Source organism: Apium graveolens, chromosome 8 (genome assembly GCF_009905375.1).
Source record: "Apium graveolens cultivar Ventura chromosome 8, ASM990537v1, whole genome shotgun sequence".
NCBI classification, from domain to species: domain Eukaryota; kingdom Viridiplantae; phylum Streptophyta; class Magnoliopsida; order Apiales; family Apiaceae; genus Apium; species Apium graveolens.
The window spans coordinates 174,397,807-174,415,286 of record NC_133654.1 but is presented as its reverse complement, the minus strand read 5'-3'; the positions used below and the strand labels follow the sequence as shown (position 1 = coordinate 174,415,286).

At 35.3% G+C, this 17,480-nt stretch overlaps 1 protein-coding gene across 2 annotated transcripts; it reads right to left on the bottom strand.

Moving 5' to 3' along the window:
* Nucleotides 1-556: 556 nt before the first annotated feature.
* LOC141678287 (ureide permease 1-like) lies at nucleotides 557-3,633 on the bottom strand. Of its 2 annotated transcripts, XM_074484567.1 has the most exons (7): nucleotides 3,482-3,633; nucleotides 3,056-3,356; nucleotides 2,359-2,497; nucleotides 2,105-2,279; nucleotides 1,752-1,893; nucleotides 1,016-1,390; nucleotides 557-870 (listed from the first exon to the last, which is right to left on the bottom strand). In XM_074484567.1, exons 2-7 carry the CDS (start codon nucleotides 3,290-3,292, stop codon nucleotides 718-720), a joined length of 1,221 nt encoding a protein of 406 aa, XP_074340668.1. In that variant the 5' UTR covers nucleotides 3,293-3,356; nucleotides 3,482-3,633; the 3' UTR covers nucleotides 557-717. The 2 variants fall into 2 exon arrangements, with proteins under 2 accessions (XP_074340668.1, XP_074340669.1); XM_074484568.1 differs by lacking the exon at nucleotides 3,482-3,633 and having other exon boundaries at nucleotides 3,056-3,436.
* Nucleotides 3,634-17,480: the final 13,847 nt, after the last annotated feature.

Genomic DNA, 17,480 nt, shown 5'->3' with positions numbered 1-17,480 from the left:
TTTTTTATAGTAGTGCTACGTATCCCAAATATCTTTTCCAAAAAAATTATCAAATAACGTGGCTGACACATGATAGATTTTGATTCGTTGGCGCATATAAATGCACGCGGGTCTCCTATTATTATTAGAAAGGTTGCCAAATATTTATATAACACATCATATTTGAGAAATTTTTTAATGTGAAAATTTGGGATATCTAGCATTTTTTTTATATAGTTATTGACTGAGACCTTCAAGTAAAGCTGGATTATCTCAGTTGGTTAGAGTTGTGGCTGTAACCAGAAAAAAATTAGTTCTCCCAGTACTCGATATTTTCCCTGCTCTGCACTCATAGCAACTTACAAGTCAATTTTGAGATTGAAGACTGAAAAGGGTTCTGAGATATATAATCTGACACCTAAAAACCACATGATCCTGTTACAACTTTTTGCTTGCTTACCCATGTTTTTTTTTGGTTGCAACTTTTAATCAACTTAACCATAAAAAAATAAATATTTAGATGAATTCTACTGGCAAGATGTTGGTTGCATTATAGACTAACTTTCCGGGTTATTATGGTTATTTGTAACTGGCATTTGGACTGCAACTGATTCATTTAACACTGGAAATGACGTGGCCGATTCCTTTTTTATGAAACATAATCTTGGATTTTCGCATTTACATTTACAGTTTTACGCCAGCAATCTTACTTTTTAACTTGTTTGTTGTGATCCGCTGTTATTTCCTATGCCCCGACGATGCCATTAAAACTCCAACAGCAACAATGAACATCATCAACATGCTATTGAGCAATATATAAGTCCTCTTTGATGATCTTCGGTACTCTCCAAACAGAAGGATCCCCCAGAATGTGCTCACGAGTGGAAGTGCCTGTTATATGTTAGCATATTCATTACACATTTACATGTTGTCCATAATGCTTCCTCTGTGCCATATAAACTTCTTTTGTGCAGCAAAAAATACGTCAAATGATGTTTATTTTGGGAGGGAATACACATCAGACAAATATGCATACCTGGACTGCATCTGCTGCTGCATATCCAGCAGCCTGACCTCCCATAAATTGGAGACCATTTCCAAAGCCACACAGAAGCCCAGCCAATAATGCCCATTCTCTTCCTTTCCAATCTGACAAATAAGCCTTAAATGATGATCGAGGCAAGTTCAGAACAGGATGATAGAGGAAGCTGACATTCAGAATGATGGCGATCACAAAACAAGAGATCGAAAACCAGAAAAATGCCGTGTAGACACTTAAATGAGGGACTCCTTCTTCTAAAGTGTCCCATTGATCATTCGTAGCCAGGTTGAATGCTGGAGAAAAGAGGGAAAAGCAAAGTCCAGCAAAGAAAGTTATGCCCAAACCAACGAATGTGCTCTTCCCAAATACCTGAAAAAGTGTCATCCCACTTTACTTCACTAGTACTTGAATTGAAACTCCAATGGAGGTGCTAGAAACCAGCAAGCAATATACGGAAAAGCAAAAGATCATATAATATTTTTAAAAGACTCTATGGTATAGGCTCTTAAAATGAATGATAAATAGACAACCATGTATAAACTAAAGGACCTTGGCATTAAAGGTATTGTCAATGTAACCAACTGGTCAGGCAGGGTATTGCAGATCATTCTAGATGTTACAACTACAATATTTAAGAGGATCATAATGATGTGCCCCAGATTTACCAATGATGTGCCATGACTCAGAAAAATCTTGGAAAAAACTAATTGAGCATGAAACTTGCACAAACCTTAATGGACCTCCTGTTCTCAATTTCTAAAAGAAAGTCTGCAGTTCCAACTTTGGCCTTCTCTGTTGTGCCAATTCCATTTTCCGGATCTTTTTCAAGTGCTATTATATTTGTTTCTTTTGATAGAGGAAGTCTTGAGGCCCTGCCAAATTATTCTCTGTTGACATTAATACTGCATAACATCACGATATACATCTATGTTCTATAAGATTGTTACATTAGCAAGTTTTTCATTGACCGGAGTTCTCAGTATTAGTCCAATTGGTTCTGTGATCATGAAAGGACCTTACCTGCTATCAGTTCACAATTATCATGCAAAGCATACTTAAACACAAATATGAGCAGAGTTATACCCAGATTCATGTATTTTACTACTTTCCAAAGCACTGAGTTTTTCTTTATTATCTTTTGCATTAGATGCATGAACACCTGAGGCTAGACAAACAGCAATCAAGAAGCATCCGACCCCAGGAAAAAGTATTTCAGCTTTATTAATTCTGTCATCCAAGAAATAGTTCAAAGTTGTTCCTGAATCAAATGATAAACACCCATAATTGTAATATATTTCAATAGCATATATATCCACACATACATCAAAAAACGGTACCTATCACCACAGTTATGCTTGCAGTGATCACTTCGGTCACTGATAAGCCAACAAATGCCCAAGCATATTGTGTTGAGAGGTTTCCAAGACTAAGGACCACTCCACCGGCCATTGCAAACAAAACACTTGGCCAATTAACCTACAATACGAACCTTAACGATTTTCAAACTGCTGGTCAAGAACATACTATGTGGGAAAGTGGCAAGGCAAAAAACATCATTTAATTGAAAACCATGTCATAAAGGCAATATGACCTATCATCGCGGGTGTAATACCTTTATGTGCTGCTTTACTATAATTTCTTGCATGACCAGTCTAAATATTTGAGTGCAGGATCATATCAATTAAAAGAAAACAGAAGAGCAACCACATTGGGAAATCGTCTCTATGCCGTACTGTTACATGTACAAGCAAGAAGCTATAGGGATTAACTGATTTACATCTTGATGTAATAGCAAGTATTTTTCCCAGGAGTTTTCTGAAACTGTAACATGTAAAGTTTGGAGATTATATCAAATTGGTCAATGCTTTTTAATGCACATTCAAATGACAAATTAACATTTACATAAAACTTCACCCACGTAAAGCGATGTGATGCCAGTCATGTGACATTGAAAAAAACAGGAGTCAGAAGCCAAATAACATACGCATCATGAGCTAGTTCCTACATTAGTCACCTATTACAGGTTTGACTCACCTGAGAGAGTTGAATTAAAAAATTTGGCTTTTCAGCTGTACTTTGGCCAATCTCCCCAAAAGTGAAAGCAATAATCACAGCAGCTAAGAGATTAGTAATGGTATAATCAAGATACGTATGCTGAGGAAGACGGCCTCGTCTTTCCAGGAGAGTCAAAAGAGCAGGCCAGGTACCCAAAAAGAACAGTGCAAGCAGCATGCAAGAAATGGCACCTCCTTTGCTCTCTACCAGATACATCTTCAACCCAATAAAGGATCTCTACTACTGGAAGTCCAGACAGGGATGCAATTTTTAAGAGATCCTAACAGAAGAGGAACATAGACTTGTCAAGCATTATTTACTAGCTAACAAAAGACAATTCCTGTGTTGACAGGCTAGATTTAATAAATACAATTTGAGCAGTTTGTAAACTATTCAAACACTGACCAGTATATGATGGAGATGAAAATACGCAAGTTAAAACTTAAAAATTGTGAAAGTCACAATCTGTATCCTGAACAAAAACAAAAAATAAAGAATTTCAAAGGGTCAACTGATGAAAAACCATAAGCACATCCTACGATTACTACTAAACATCATTAACAGCTGATTAGCTATATAATATATAATGCCATATTTAATACCCATGATTCATTGCACAAATAAAGGAGGATCAACTAAGATTTGCAATTCATTATTCAGAAAATCCGAAATAATTTAAGTTCACAAACTCAAAATTTTTATAATTTGATACTGTAATAATATAAGGTCATGTTACACAGTTTTCAAGCCAAATTATTAAGAACATCTATATCTTTTTTTATCGGTTCTACATATTAGTAGATGAATTGTACCGAATACAATAGCCGCAATAAGGGATATCTTCCGCTCAAGGTAAATCATACAAGAACATGACATGCTTAATATACTACTGAAAATAAAATGATGATCTTCCTGTCAAAAAAACCAAAGAAAAAAAAAGAGGATGATGGTGTGTGGTGTGTGAGAGAGATACTACCTGTTCAAGAAAGAAAAAAATTAGAGAAAATGGACAGCATGTCCTAATCATAATGTTCCCCTGATATATTATATAATACTGAAAAATGAATATTCCAAAGAAGTAGACCTTGTTAACAAGATTCACCATCTTTGTTGACAGAACAAATAAAGGAAAGTACAAACACTGCAGCGAGATCTAATTTTACAACAACATGATTTGGTTAGCTGTTTCATTCACTTAATGTTAAAATTAATCTTGAAAATTTGGCCGCACCAGATTCCATATCTGCATGTGACAATGTAAGAATCTTAACAAATTGTTGGAATATTATGGGTCTATTTGTGAATTCTTAAAAAGCGCAACTTATAACTTAAACTTCAAAAATGTTTATAAGTGATATGAATTTTGTAACTTATAAGTTAATTGGGTGTTTGGATAATTTTTACGTATAAGTTACTTATAAGTTTATAATGTATTTGGTAAATTATAACTTATAAGTTATACATTTTTTTGAAACAAAATTAAAATGTATATTTCAAATTACATGAATTAATAATTGTGATGCATAAATAAAAGAAACAGGGATAATAATATCGAGATAAAACTAGACTTATAATATATACTATTCATCTCGACGAAAATAAAATTATAATATTGAATCGGGCTAAAAAAATAAACTAAATATAATTAGATTTATTTATATAATTAAATATAAATAAAATTAGGAGGAAATGACTTAATATTTTTTAAAAGTACAATTTTATAAAATATCACATAAAAATATAATATGTTAATATATTTTTATTGATAGAATAAAGAGAAAGGGACGAGAGGATATTGTTGTATAGAAATCTGATGAGATTGAATATGAGAATAGGAATACAGGCTTGGACCAAGTTTCTAAATTTTACCATATATGACCATATATGGTCATTTGTTTAACTCTGCCAAACCGTTGTCCCAAATTCAAAATGGGCATTTGGCCCATTTACGAGGAAATGAGACAACCCCAAACATGCACTATGTTCTGTGTGGGGTGAGAGACATTTAAACTTTTTTAAATAAAAACTATCAAATGTACTAATGCCCCGTTTGGATACATGTATTTCATTTCAAATTCTGCATTTGATCAAATCTGTTGTTTGGCAAATATCACGAATTTGGAATTGGATTTTGTTCAAATACAACCCAATTACACAACAAGTTTAAAATTTTGAATTTGAAATACTTACAAAATACATGTCATTTCAAATGAAATTTTTTTACTGAAATTTCTTTTAAGATTTTTTTTTGCAGATAAATTTCCGAGAATTTTTATCAGAAAACTTTTCTATGAGAAACTTTTCTCCGAAAATTATTTATCGAGAATTTTTTTATAAACTTTTATCCGGTAATTTTTTCTGAGAATTTTTTCTCGGGAATTTTTTCCCGAGAACTTTTTCTCGAGAATTTTTTCCCGAGAACTTTTTCTTCCCGAGAAAAAGTTCTCGGGAATTTTTTACCGAGAACCTTTTCTTGGGAATTTTTTCCCAATTCTCGGGAATTTTTTCCGAGAACTTTTTCTCGGAAATTTTTTCCCGGGAATTTTCTTTCCGGAGAACATTTTCGGAATATTTTTCCCGGGAATATTTTTCGAGAAACTTTTCTCGGAAAATTTTTCCGAGAACTTTTTCTCGGGAAGTTTTTCCGGAGAACATTTTCTCGGGAATCTTTCTCCGGGGAATTTTTTTCGAGAGACTTTTCTCGAAAAATTTTCCCGAGAATATTTCTCGGTATTGTTTTTTTGGGAATTGTTTCCCTATAATTTTTCTCAGGAACTTTTTTCCGAGAATTTTTTTCCCGAAATTTTTTTTCGAGAAACTTTTCTCGGAAAATTTTCACGAGAATTTTTTATTAGGAATTTTTTCCCGGGGATTTTTTCGAGAAACTTTTCTCGGAAAATTTTCCCGAGAATATTTCTCGGATATTTTTTCCCGAGCAACTTGTTTCGCGAAATTTTCTCGAGAACTTTTTCCCGAGAAACATATCTCGGAAAATATTTTTCCCGAAAATCAATTCTCGGGATTTTTTCTCAGGATTTTTTTAAGTAATTTTTTTCCCGAAAACTTCGGAAATTTTTTCCGAGAAATTTTTCCGGATGAAAATTTTTTTCGGAAATTTTTCTTGAGCGGAAAAATTTCTAGGAAATGTTTAACAGGAACCTTTTCATCAAGAAGTTTTTTCAAAATTTTCTTTTGGGGATTCTATTTCGGAAATTTATCTTGAATAAATAAAATAAAATAAATATTTCAATTTTCCGAGAAAATAATAAAAAAAATATTTCAAGTTTAAGAAAAATTTTAAAATAAAATTTTGAAATTCAATTTCTTGAATATCCAAACAAAAGATTTGGAATTGAAATCTTGGATTTCAAATTCTAAAATTGAAATCTCGGATTTAAAATGAAATCAATGTTTCCAAACGCTACCTAATGTATTTCAATATCGTCATTTGTAAGAACAAATGTTAGGTCACACACATTGTAGAGGGGGTGAATACAGTGTAAAGTACAATCAAATCGAACTTTAATATCTCAAGTAACAGAAAACAAACTTTATTGAAACAATAAACTCTGTTACAATATGGAACTGTTACCTCTCAGTGATGAATGATTATCACGAGAGCTGCTAGGGTTACAATAAATAATCTTCTCGAATATAACACTTATAGTGTAAACCCTATGTCTGTGTTTATATACTACACAGTTACAAGATAATCGCTAATTGATATGGAATATAATTCTGCTTCCTAAAATATATCAATCAAATATCTTTTCTTTCAAGTATTCTATTCTTCATAGAACTCTTTTTTCATGCATATCTCTTCTTATGTTTATCTCGATCTTCTTTCCTTTAATCAGCTACTGTCCTTATCTGAACATCCTTCAGCACTAAAGTTCTGATATCCATCTTCTGATGATTATCTTCTGATAATATAAGTATTGATATCCTTAAGTCCTGACTTCCAGTAAGTACTGATTTATCCTATTTAAGTAAGATCTGAAAACTAAACATAAATCATATTAGCCATGACATTATCAAAAATATCTAACAATCTCCTCCAACTTGTAAATTAGCATAATATACAAGTTTAATAGATATTTGATGATGTCAAAAACATTAAGTACAAATGCATGAGAATTAGACTAGATAACTACAACTTACAGTCCTTAAAGCTTTACCAATATTTAACTTCTGATAACAGCTTCAGTCTGTACAAATATCAGAATTTAAGCAGTTGTAGATCTTGACTTGGCTTCATCTTCTGATCTCTCTGATGTCAGGAGTTGTTCTGAGATAGTTCTTCAACAAACATCTCTCAGCATATCTAAGTTCATCAATCATCCTCCTTTTAGCATCTTTTTGCTCTGCATTATCTTCACCAATTTGAAAGATTGCAGCCCTGAGATCATTAATCTTTGCTTTTCTTATATCCTGATCCAGTCTGATCAAATAAGCTTTATCAGACTCAAGATTGAATTCCACAACCCTGTAACCCAGAAAGGTAGTTATAATTTTAGCAGTGTTGGGCTTCATTTCAACTATATCACCTTTGTGATCTCTGTACTTTGGAACATATGTGACGTCAGACTTAACAGAATAAAGCCTTTTCTGTCTCTGAATCTGATCTTTCAAATAGTTTGCAGCACTTCCTGTCAATCTGTCATCCACTTGAAGTAAGAATAGTATATGCTCCAATTCTTCAAAATACTTCAATGGAATGACATTTTGCCTTATATGATAAACCCTACCATCTGTCATGAAGTACAACAAGATGTGTTCTTTCAAGTAGGTATGGTAAACCATTTGTACAGATTCCAGTTGATTCAATCTCTCAGGAGTTGCTCCAATACCTGGTTCACTCAAGGAAGTTGGATCATTGGTAGTGTTCTGTATTCTTCTTTCATCAGCACTTCCCAATCCAGTTTTATCTCTTGCTTCCTTTCCAGTAACTACTCTTGCTTCAAAACCACTTGCAGCAGTCTTCAAAGGTTGAGTCTGCTTTGCTTTAGTGAATCCTGGTAGGAGTGTCTTTGATCTATCTTCTGATATCAAGTTAACTTGAGCTGTGTCAGAGGTTACTTGCTTCTTCGAAATATCAGAACTTACTGTCTCTTGACTCTGAACAACTTGAGCCATGTCAGAGGTTGTTTTAAGAACTTTTCTTGAAGTCAGAGCAAGATCATCCTTTTCATCAGTGATTTCTTCATTCTCAGGAGGCACATAAACCTTGATAGCTTCACCAACCTTTTCTTTACCCTTGGATCTTGGATCTATCTGCGGTTGTGATTTAGCCAATGTTGCTTCAGTATTTGTCCTTTCTTTTATCACAATGCCTTTGAGTTTTGGAAGTGTCTTTTTACCAGAAGCTTCAGATTTAGATGTGACTTTTTCTGATTTAAGTCTGGCTTCTTCTTCCATTAAACTCTCCAAGTCCATTCCTGGATTTTCCAGAAGAAATAACTGTCTTGACATTTCTTCATCAAGATCTAAAAGTTCATCAGAACTTATCCTTTTACCAGTAGCAGAACTAATTCTTTTCCCAGTATCAGAATATGTCCTGTGACTTGTGATTTCAGCTTTTCTTGACGAGAAACCTCTACCTTGACTATTACCTCTACCCATTCCAGAGTTTCCTTGATCATCCTTTTCATTATCCTTCCCTTTCAGTGTCCTTGATCATCCTTTTCATTATCCTTCCCTTTCAGTGTCTTGTCAGTCTTGCATTTGGACTTAATTACTTTCTCCCCCTTTTTGGCATCAGCAGGTAGTAGAAGAGAGACAAGCAATTCCACCGAGGCTTGGATTTCAGTAAGTTGAGATTGCTGAGAAGCTTGATTTTTCAGAATATCATCAATCTGAGCTTGTTGTGTCTCTTGAGTCTTCTCAATATAAGCAATCTTGTCAAAGGTAGGTTGGAAGAACTTTTTCTTGTCAATTTTCTGAGTTTGTTCCTGTTTGATAAATTCTTCCTGAATCTTGTGTAGCTCTGCATGAGTAGTTGAATGGAGACCTTGTAGATGTTTAGTACTCAATGCAGTGACTCTAAGCTGGGTTTTGAAATCATCAGAATTTAACATTTTATCAGCTTTTGTCAAGTGCTCAGCAAGATGCTTTGCATTTGGAACACAGGTGACTGAGTTCCATTCCTTAGTCCACTCCTGTCCTGCAGGAGTTTCATTCCAAGGTACTGGTGCTTCTCTGGTAACAAACTTCTTAACAAGTTCAGATTTAAGAACAGTTTATTGAGGAGCATGTCCTGAAGGACCTGCTTCATCAGCATCTGTATTTGGAGCAGCATCACCAGTATCTCCAGCATTTGCAGCATCAGAACTTACAGAATCAGTATCAGTTGATAAAACAACAGTGTGAGTAGTAATGGAGGCTTCAGCATCATCTAATTGCTGATCTGGTTCTAAGTTCTGATCAACAGCCATATCCTGAAGCTCACCTATATTCTGATCATCAGCATCTAGATGCAGAGAAGGTGTAGTAGATAATTCTGGAGTTTGAGCAGCATCAGTAACAGGTGTTGTTGATGGATTAGTTGCTGTTGGAGCTTCTAAGAGAATTACTTCAGGCACAACCAAGGTCTGGATATCAATATCAGCACTTGTGCCTGTATTAACAGGAGATACAGACTTTCGAACAGGAGATACAGATGGTGTGTTGGCCTTTTCAGGAAAAGCTTCCTGAGATGGAGTTGATGGAGAAGAAGTGACTTTAGAAGATTCCTATTCTTGTGAGATCAGAGATTCCTGATCTCCTTCCTTAGCTGCTGCTTCTTTATCATCTGAAATTGGCCTTTTTGCCCTCTGTTTCTTGTATCTCTTTGTAGATATGGATTCCTTGGGAGTTTCAGGAACAATCATTCTTCTAAGCCTCTTGAGAAGCCTAGATCCCCCAATTCCAGAATCCTTTTGAGAAGTCACTTTTGAGGTGTTTGAGGAACAGTCTTTATCCTCTTTGGCTTGGAAGATGAAGGCTTCACAGTAGGTGCTAAGGATGAGGGTTGAACTGTCTGTGAAGTGGAGAGATAGGATTTGATATATTGCCTGAGGGTTGGTTGAGTAGTATGAGTGGTATGTGCTGATGGTTGTTGTGGTGTTTGGGAGGTGGTTGTTGGTTGGACATCAGGATAAACAGATCTATAGGAATCAGGATCAACATTTACTAAGATCTGTTTTACAGGCCGAGGAAGCTATAAAGGTCTAACCACTGGTTTCTTAGTGTCAGCATTTACCAGGTCATTAAAGTAACGTTTTACAACTTTAAAAGGTGGAGTTAAGGTACTGGTTAGTCGAGGTTCATCAGTACAAAAAGTATATATAAGTTGACAGAATCTAGCAAAGTAGACAACATTTCTATCCTCCATCATCCTATCCCCAATAAAACCTATTATAGCCGTTGCAAAATCAAAATGAGTTTGGTTTATAATGGCATACCCGATGTGCTGACTCATTATGGGGATGGTATCAAAATTCGAACACTTGTTCCCAAAAGCTTTAGTGATGCAGTCGGAGAAGAAACTCAATTCCTTTCTGATATGAGCCCGTTTCAACTGCCCAAGCTTTGCCAAACTCTGTTCATACCCCAAATTGGCCATTAACTCCTGAAGAGCTAATTCCTCTGGAATTAAAAAAGTACATCCTTCTGGGAGATGTAGAGCCTTAAGTATTGTACCAGGAGTGACTGCATAAGGAGAATCACCCACTTCGAAAACAATACTAGGAGTACCATTTTGACCACCATTATCAAAGTTTCCAGTCCTCCAAAGTGTCAGAACTTGTTGGCTTGAGAATACTGAAGGTTGGGTCAGTGCATACCCGATTTCACTGTGTGCAAGAAGATCTTGCACAAAATGCAATTCAGACGGAGCTTCAGCATTATCAAGAATTGCAGCATAGTCGTTTGGAACAAATTTAGCTCCATCAATGATTAAATCCTTAGGAGCCATGAAATTAATCGAGATGTATAAGTGCATGTTAGGTGTTTGATAGAATGTCTATATGAAAAACCAACGTTAGAAGAAGAAAGAGAGTAAAAGCAAATAGAGAGAAAAAGTATGAAAGGAAATAAAAGATTAAAAAATCCTCTCTCTGTCTTACTTATACTTTTGAAAAAAAAATGTAACCGTTGGAGACCTGTCAGACATGCAGTAAAAATGAATAGTTAATGGGCACGAGAAAACAGTAATCATTACTTACCCACTTGCAGTTTTTCAAGGAAAACTGTTCCACTTACCCAGTTATTCCATTAATCAAGGTGAAATAGTTTTAATTCAAAATTGAAACTGTTCCCACTTATTTAATTATTTTTCACTACAACATCAAGATTAAAAAAATTCGAGTGAAAATGACCATAATAAATCAGATGAGCAAGTACTGATAAAATAAAATCAGAACTGAAGTTAAAACATAATTTAGATGGTCATTAGAATATGAATATGAATCAGGATTTATCAATGCATTACAAAATATCTCAGAGACAAGATCTTGAAACAAAAACAAATTTCATTAATATATCAAGAGAATACATTCATGAAATTGAAATTACATCAGAACTTGTACAAGATTTCCCTAAGCTGCTAAACCTAACGTCAACAGCCTTTGTCCTAGCTCAAGAAGCAGGGCAAGGCTGATGATGAAGAAAAACAGGAAGAAGAAAATAAATCATTTCTTCTTCCTACTCTCGACAAACAGAATAGCGAGTCATATGATTCGCTTTTGCTGGCGGAGAGCTTCCAGCCTTTCCTCCTCCAATCGCTCCAGATGGCGATGGTAATCCATGTAGAAGAACAGGAGGTGGGTGAGTACCTCCTGGGGAACAGAGTCCCATATCTCATCAGGAATGGCAGTAACGTGCCATTTCTGCTGCCAATCGGCACAGCTCAGCTCCATGTTGAATGTTTCGTAGTTCAAAAATATATTGTAATTGACCATGGTGTTTTTGATATAAGGATTATGAAGGTGAGTTTATGATAAAAGATTTGATGGGAAGGCTGATGTGAAGTGGTTGCTTATATAGGCAAGAGAATGCCAGGAGACGCAAAGAAATTTAATGCTGACAGGTAGAATTAATTCTACCTCGTCTCCCCAGACTTGGAAAAAGAAAAACATTCATTTGAAAGGGAAAACATGGTTTAATGCGCACAAGAAGCAAGTAAAAGTTGACTGTTCATGTACGAGTACCACTATCCCTAAATATAGTGACTGTTAATCTTCCACTTCAACATTTTCTGGTTTAAACTGAGACTATTTCCAAATTTTATCCACAAATAAGTCAAGTAAAGAATCAGACGTTAATATCAGAACTTAGACTTATATCAGAACTTAACGATCATTAGAACATAATTTCTTAACTCAAAAAATGAATACCTATCTTAGTAAGTCCTCACACAAATTCTGATTTATATTCTTCAGAACATAATCATCAGAACATGCAATCACAACTTGTCCTCAGAATTTGTGCAATGTGACACAATGACTTTTCATCTAAAACAACATAGATCACCACAGTGATTTTCATTATTCATATGGAGTGTTTAGTGTGTGCATTAAGCTAAATATCAGACAAGGAGAAAAGTCTGATTCACTTCGATACATCTTAGAAATAAGGCATAACTAAAACTTTGCTAAAGAGCTGTCATTATTCTGAAACCTACTGTTGAATGAGTTCATGCTTGAGTCCACCTCAACTATTTTGTGCTAATTTTGTGCATCTTTTTAAATTCCATTTTACAGCGGCTTCTCAGTGTAAGTGAGTCACGACTGCTTATCAGAATTTATGCTATTATCAGAGTATTTCTCCAGTAATCATAGAGTGTGAAAAGTCACTAAGAAAATATTTCGCTTTTCTAATGCATATTTACTTAATACCAGCCATGCACTTGGGTCGTCCCTTCCACATTTTTACTCCAGATCTCAAAGGAGTACCTGAATTTTAATCCTTGATTCTTTTGCTTTTTCTTTTGATAAGTGAGGTTTATCAGCACTTAGTACATTCAACAGATTTACTAGCATCAGAACTTAACAGATGAGAAGCAATATTCTAGTTTGTGACATAGTAATAAGATAGACAAAGTAAACTCAACTAAGCTCAATTATCAGAATTTGCTTGTGCCAATAGATTTCCACAGAAATAATTACTTCTTACATGGGATCCCTTGTTTATTGAAGACTACTAGGTCAGCATCTAACACAGTTATCCTCATAGGATTGAATAGTTACCTAAACAGACATATCACTATCAGAGTTTAGAAACATATATCAGACAACAGTTAGTACTTAAACACATTTTTCAATTAAGCACAGAATACACAAAGAGATTAAATTCTGTAAATAATGATCATAAAGTCTGATGCATCAGAACAAAACTAAGCAAATTTAGAGAAAGAACTTGAAACCATTCCAAGTTCATTTACCAATCTTGTAAAAGTAGCTTCACACAATGGTTTTGTGAATATATCTGCTAGTTGTTGTTCTGTTGGAACAAAGTGCAATTCCACTGTACCTTCATCCACATGTTCCCTGATGAAGTGGTACCTGATGCTGATGTGCTTTGTCATAGAGTGTTGAACTAGATTACCTGTCATAGCAATAGCACTTTGATTATCACAGTAAATAGGGATTTTGAAATATGTTAACCCATAATCCAGTATGTTAGGTCACACACACACTGTAGAGGGGGTGAATACAGTGTATAGTACACTCAAATCGAACTTTAAGAACTTAAGTAACAGAAAACAAACTTTATTGAAACAATAAACTTTGTTACAGTATGGAACTGTTACCTCTCAGTGATGAACAAATATCACGAGAGCTGCTAGGGTTACAATGAATAATCTTCTCTAATAATGATAACACTTATAGTGTAAACCCTATGTCTGTGTTTATATACTACACAGTTACAAGATAATCGCTAATTGATATGGAATATAATTCTGCTTCCTAAAATATATCAATCAGATATCTTTTCTTCCAAGTATTCCATTCTTTACAGAATTCCTTCTTCATGCATATCTCTTCTTATGTTTATCTTGATCTTCTTTCCTTTAATCAACTACTGTCCTTATCTGATCGTCCTTCAGCACTTAAGTTCTGATATCTATCTTCTGATGATTATCTCCTGATAACATAAGTACTGATATCCTTAAGTCCTGACTTCCAGTATAAGTACTGATCAACAGTTAAGTACTGATTTATCCTGTTCAAGTAAGATCTGAAAGCTAAACATAAAACATATTAGCCATGACATTATCAAATATATCTAACAATCTCCCCTAACTTGTAAATTAACATAATATACAAGTTTAACAAATATTTGATGATGTCAAAAACATTAAGTACAAATGCATGAGAATTAGACTAGATAACTACAACTTACAGTCCTTAAAGCTTTTACCAATTTCAACTTCTGATAACAACTTCAGTCTGTATAAATATCAGAATTTAAGCAGTTGTAGATCTTCGACTTGGCTTCATCATTTTCTGATCTCTTTGATGTCAGGAGTTGTTCTGAGATAGTTCTTCAACTAACATTTCTCAGCATATCTGAGTTCATCAATCATTCTCCTTTTGACATCTTTAAGCTCTGCAATATCTTTACCAGTTTGAAAGATTGCAACTCTGAGATCATTGATCTTTGCTTTTCTCAACTCCTGATCTAGTCTTATGACATAAGCTTTGTCAGACTCTAGATTGAATTCAAGTCCCTTAATACCAAGATATGTTCTGATCTGAGCAGTATTAGGCTTCATATCAACAATATCACCATTGTGATCTCTGTACTTTGGAACATATATGCTGTCTGACTTAACAGAATAAAGCCTTTTCTGTCTCTGAATCTGTTCTTTTAAGTAGTTTGCAGCAATCCCTGTTATTCTGTCATCCACTTGAAGTAAGAAAAGTACATGCTCCAATTCTTCAAAATACTTCAATGGAATGGCATTTTGTCTTATATGATAAACCCTACCATCTGTCATGAAATACAACATGATGTATTCTTTCAAGTAGGTATGGTAAACCATCTGTACAGATTCCAGTTGATTCAATCTCTCAGGAGTTGCTCCAATACCTGGTTCACTCAAGGAAGTTGGATCATTGGTAGTGTTGTGTACTCTTCTTTCATCAGCACTTCCCAATCCAGTTTTATCTCTAGCTTCCTTTCCAGTAACTACTCTTGCTTCAAAACCACTTGCAGTAGTCTTCAAAGATTGAGTCTGTTTTGCTTTAGTGAATCCTGGTAGGAGTGTCTTTGATCTATTTTCTGATATCAAGTTAACTTGAGCTATGTCAGAGGTTACTTGCTTCTTCTGAATATCAGAACTTACAATTTCTTGACTCTGAACAACTTGAGCCATGTCAGAGGTTGTTTTAAGAACTTTTCTTGAAGTCAGAGCAAGATGATCCTTTTCATCAGTAATTTCTTCTTCCTCAGGAGGTACATAAACCTTGATAGGTTCACCAACCTTTTCTTTACCCTTGGATCTTGGATCTATCTGTGGTTGTGATCTAGCCAATGTTGCTTCAGTATGTGTCCTTTCTTTGATCACAATGCCTTTGAGTTTTGGAAGTGATTTTTTACCAGAAGCTTCAGATTTAGATGTGACTTTCTCTGATTTAAGTCTGGCTTCTTCTTCCTTTAAACTTTCCAAGTCCATTCCTGGATTTTCTTGAAGAAATAACTGTCTTGACATTTCCTCATCAAGATCTAGAAGTTCATCAGAACTTATCCTTTTACCAGCAGCAGAACTTATTCTTTTCCCAGTATCAGAACTTGTCCTGTGACTAGCTTGTCTTGATGTAAACCTTCTACCTTGACTATGACCGCTACCCATTCCAGAGTATCCTTGATCATCATTTCCATCATCCTTTCCTTGCAGTGTCCTGTTAGTTTTGCATTTGGACTTAATTACCTTCTCCCCCTTTTTGGCATCAGCAGGTAGTAAAAGAGTGATAAGTAATTCCACTGAGGATTGGATTTCAGTAAGTTGCGATTGCTGAGAAGCTTGATTTGTCAGAATTTCATCAATCTGAGCTTGTTGTTTCTCTTGAGTTTTCTCAATATAAGCAATCCTGTCAATGGTAGGTTGAAAGAACTTTTTCTTATCAATTTTCCAAACTTGTTCCTGTTTGATAAAGTTCTCCTGAATCTTGTGTAGCTCTGCATGAGTAGTTGAATGAAGACCTTGTAGATGTTTAGTACTCAATGCAGTGACTCTAAGCTGGGTTTTAAAATCATCAGAATTTAACATTTCATCAGCTTTAGTCAAGTGCTCAGCAAGATGTTTTTCAGTTGGAACACATGAAACGGAGTTTCATTCCTTAGTCCACTCCTGACCTGCAAGAGTTTCACTCCAAGGTACTGGTGCTTCCCCGATAACAAACTTCTTTACCAGTTCAGACTTAGGAAGAGTCTGTTGAGGAGTATGTCCTGAAGGACCTGCTTCATCAGCATCTACAGTTGGAGCAGCATCACCAGTATCTCCAGCATTTGCAGCATCAGAACTTAAAGAATCAGTATCTTCTGATAAGACAACAGTGTGAGTAGCAATGGAGGCTTCAGCATCCTCTAATTGCTGATCTGATACTAAGTTCTAATCAACAGCCATATCCTGATGCTCACCTAAAGTCTGATCATCAGCATCTTGATGCAGAGAAGGTGTTGTTGATAACTCTGGAGTTTGAACAACATCAGTAACAGGTGTTGTGGAAGGATTATTTGCTGTTGGAGCTTTTAAGAGAAATACTTCAGACACAACCAAGTGTTGAACATCAATATCAGCACTTGTGCCTGGATCAACAAGAGACACAGATGGTGAGTTAGCCTTGTCAGATACAGCTTCCTGAGATGGAGTTGATGGAGAAGAAATGACTAGAGCAAATTCCTTGTCTTGTGAGATCAGAGATTCCTGATCCCCTTCCTTAGCTACTTCCTCTTCATCATCTGAAACTGGCCTTTGTGCCCTCTATTTCTTGTACTTCCTTGTTGATTTGGATTCCTTGGGAGTTTCAGGAACTGTCATTCGTCTAAGCCTCTTGAGAAGCCTAGAACCCCCAATTTCAGAATCCTTCTGAGAAATCTCTTTCTCAGCTTCAGTTACAATAAGTTCTCTAGCAGGAACCGGTTCCTCAGAATCAGATTCATCTCTCAATGCAATCCTCCTTCTCTTTTGAGGTGTTTGAGGAACATTCTTTGTCCTCTTTGGCTTGGAAGATGAAGATTTCACAGTAGGTGCTGAAGATGAAGGTTGAGCAGTCTGTGAAGTGGAGAGATATGATTTGAGATATGTTCCGAGGGTAGGTTGAGTAGAATGAGAGGTAGGTACTGAGGTTGATGGATTTTGGGTGTTTGGAGTTGGTTGGACATCAGAGTAAACAGATCTATAAGTATCAGGATCAGCATT

Coding starts and splice junctions, on each gene's coding strand:
- LOC141678287 (XM_074484567.1), bottom strand. CDS start 3,292: ATGTATCTGGTAGAGAGCAAAGGAGGTGCCATTTCTTGCATGCTGCTT. Junction 2,498..3,055: donor TTTTAATTCAACTCTCTCAG/GTGAGTCAAACC, acceptor TTCGTATTGTAG/GTTAATTGGCCAAGTGTTTT. Junction 871..1,015: donor CAGCAGCAGATGCAGTCCAG/GTATGCATATTT, acceptor AACATATAACAG/GCACTTCCACTCGTGAGCAC.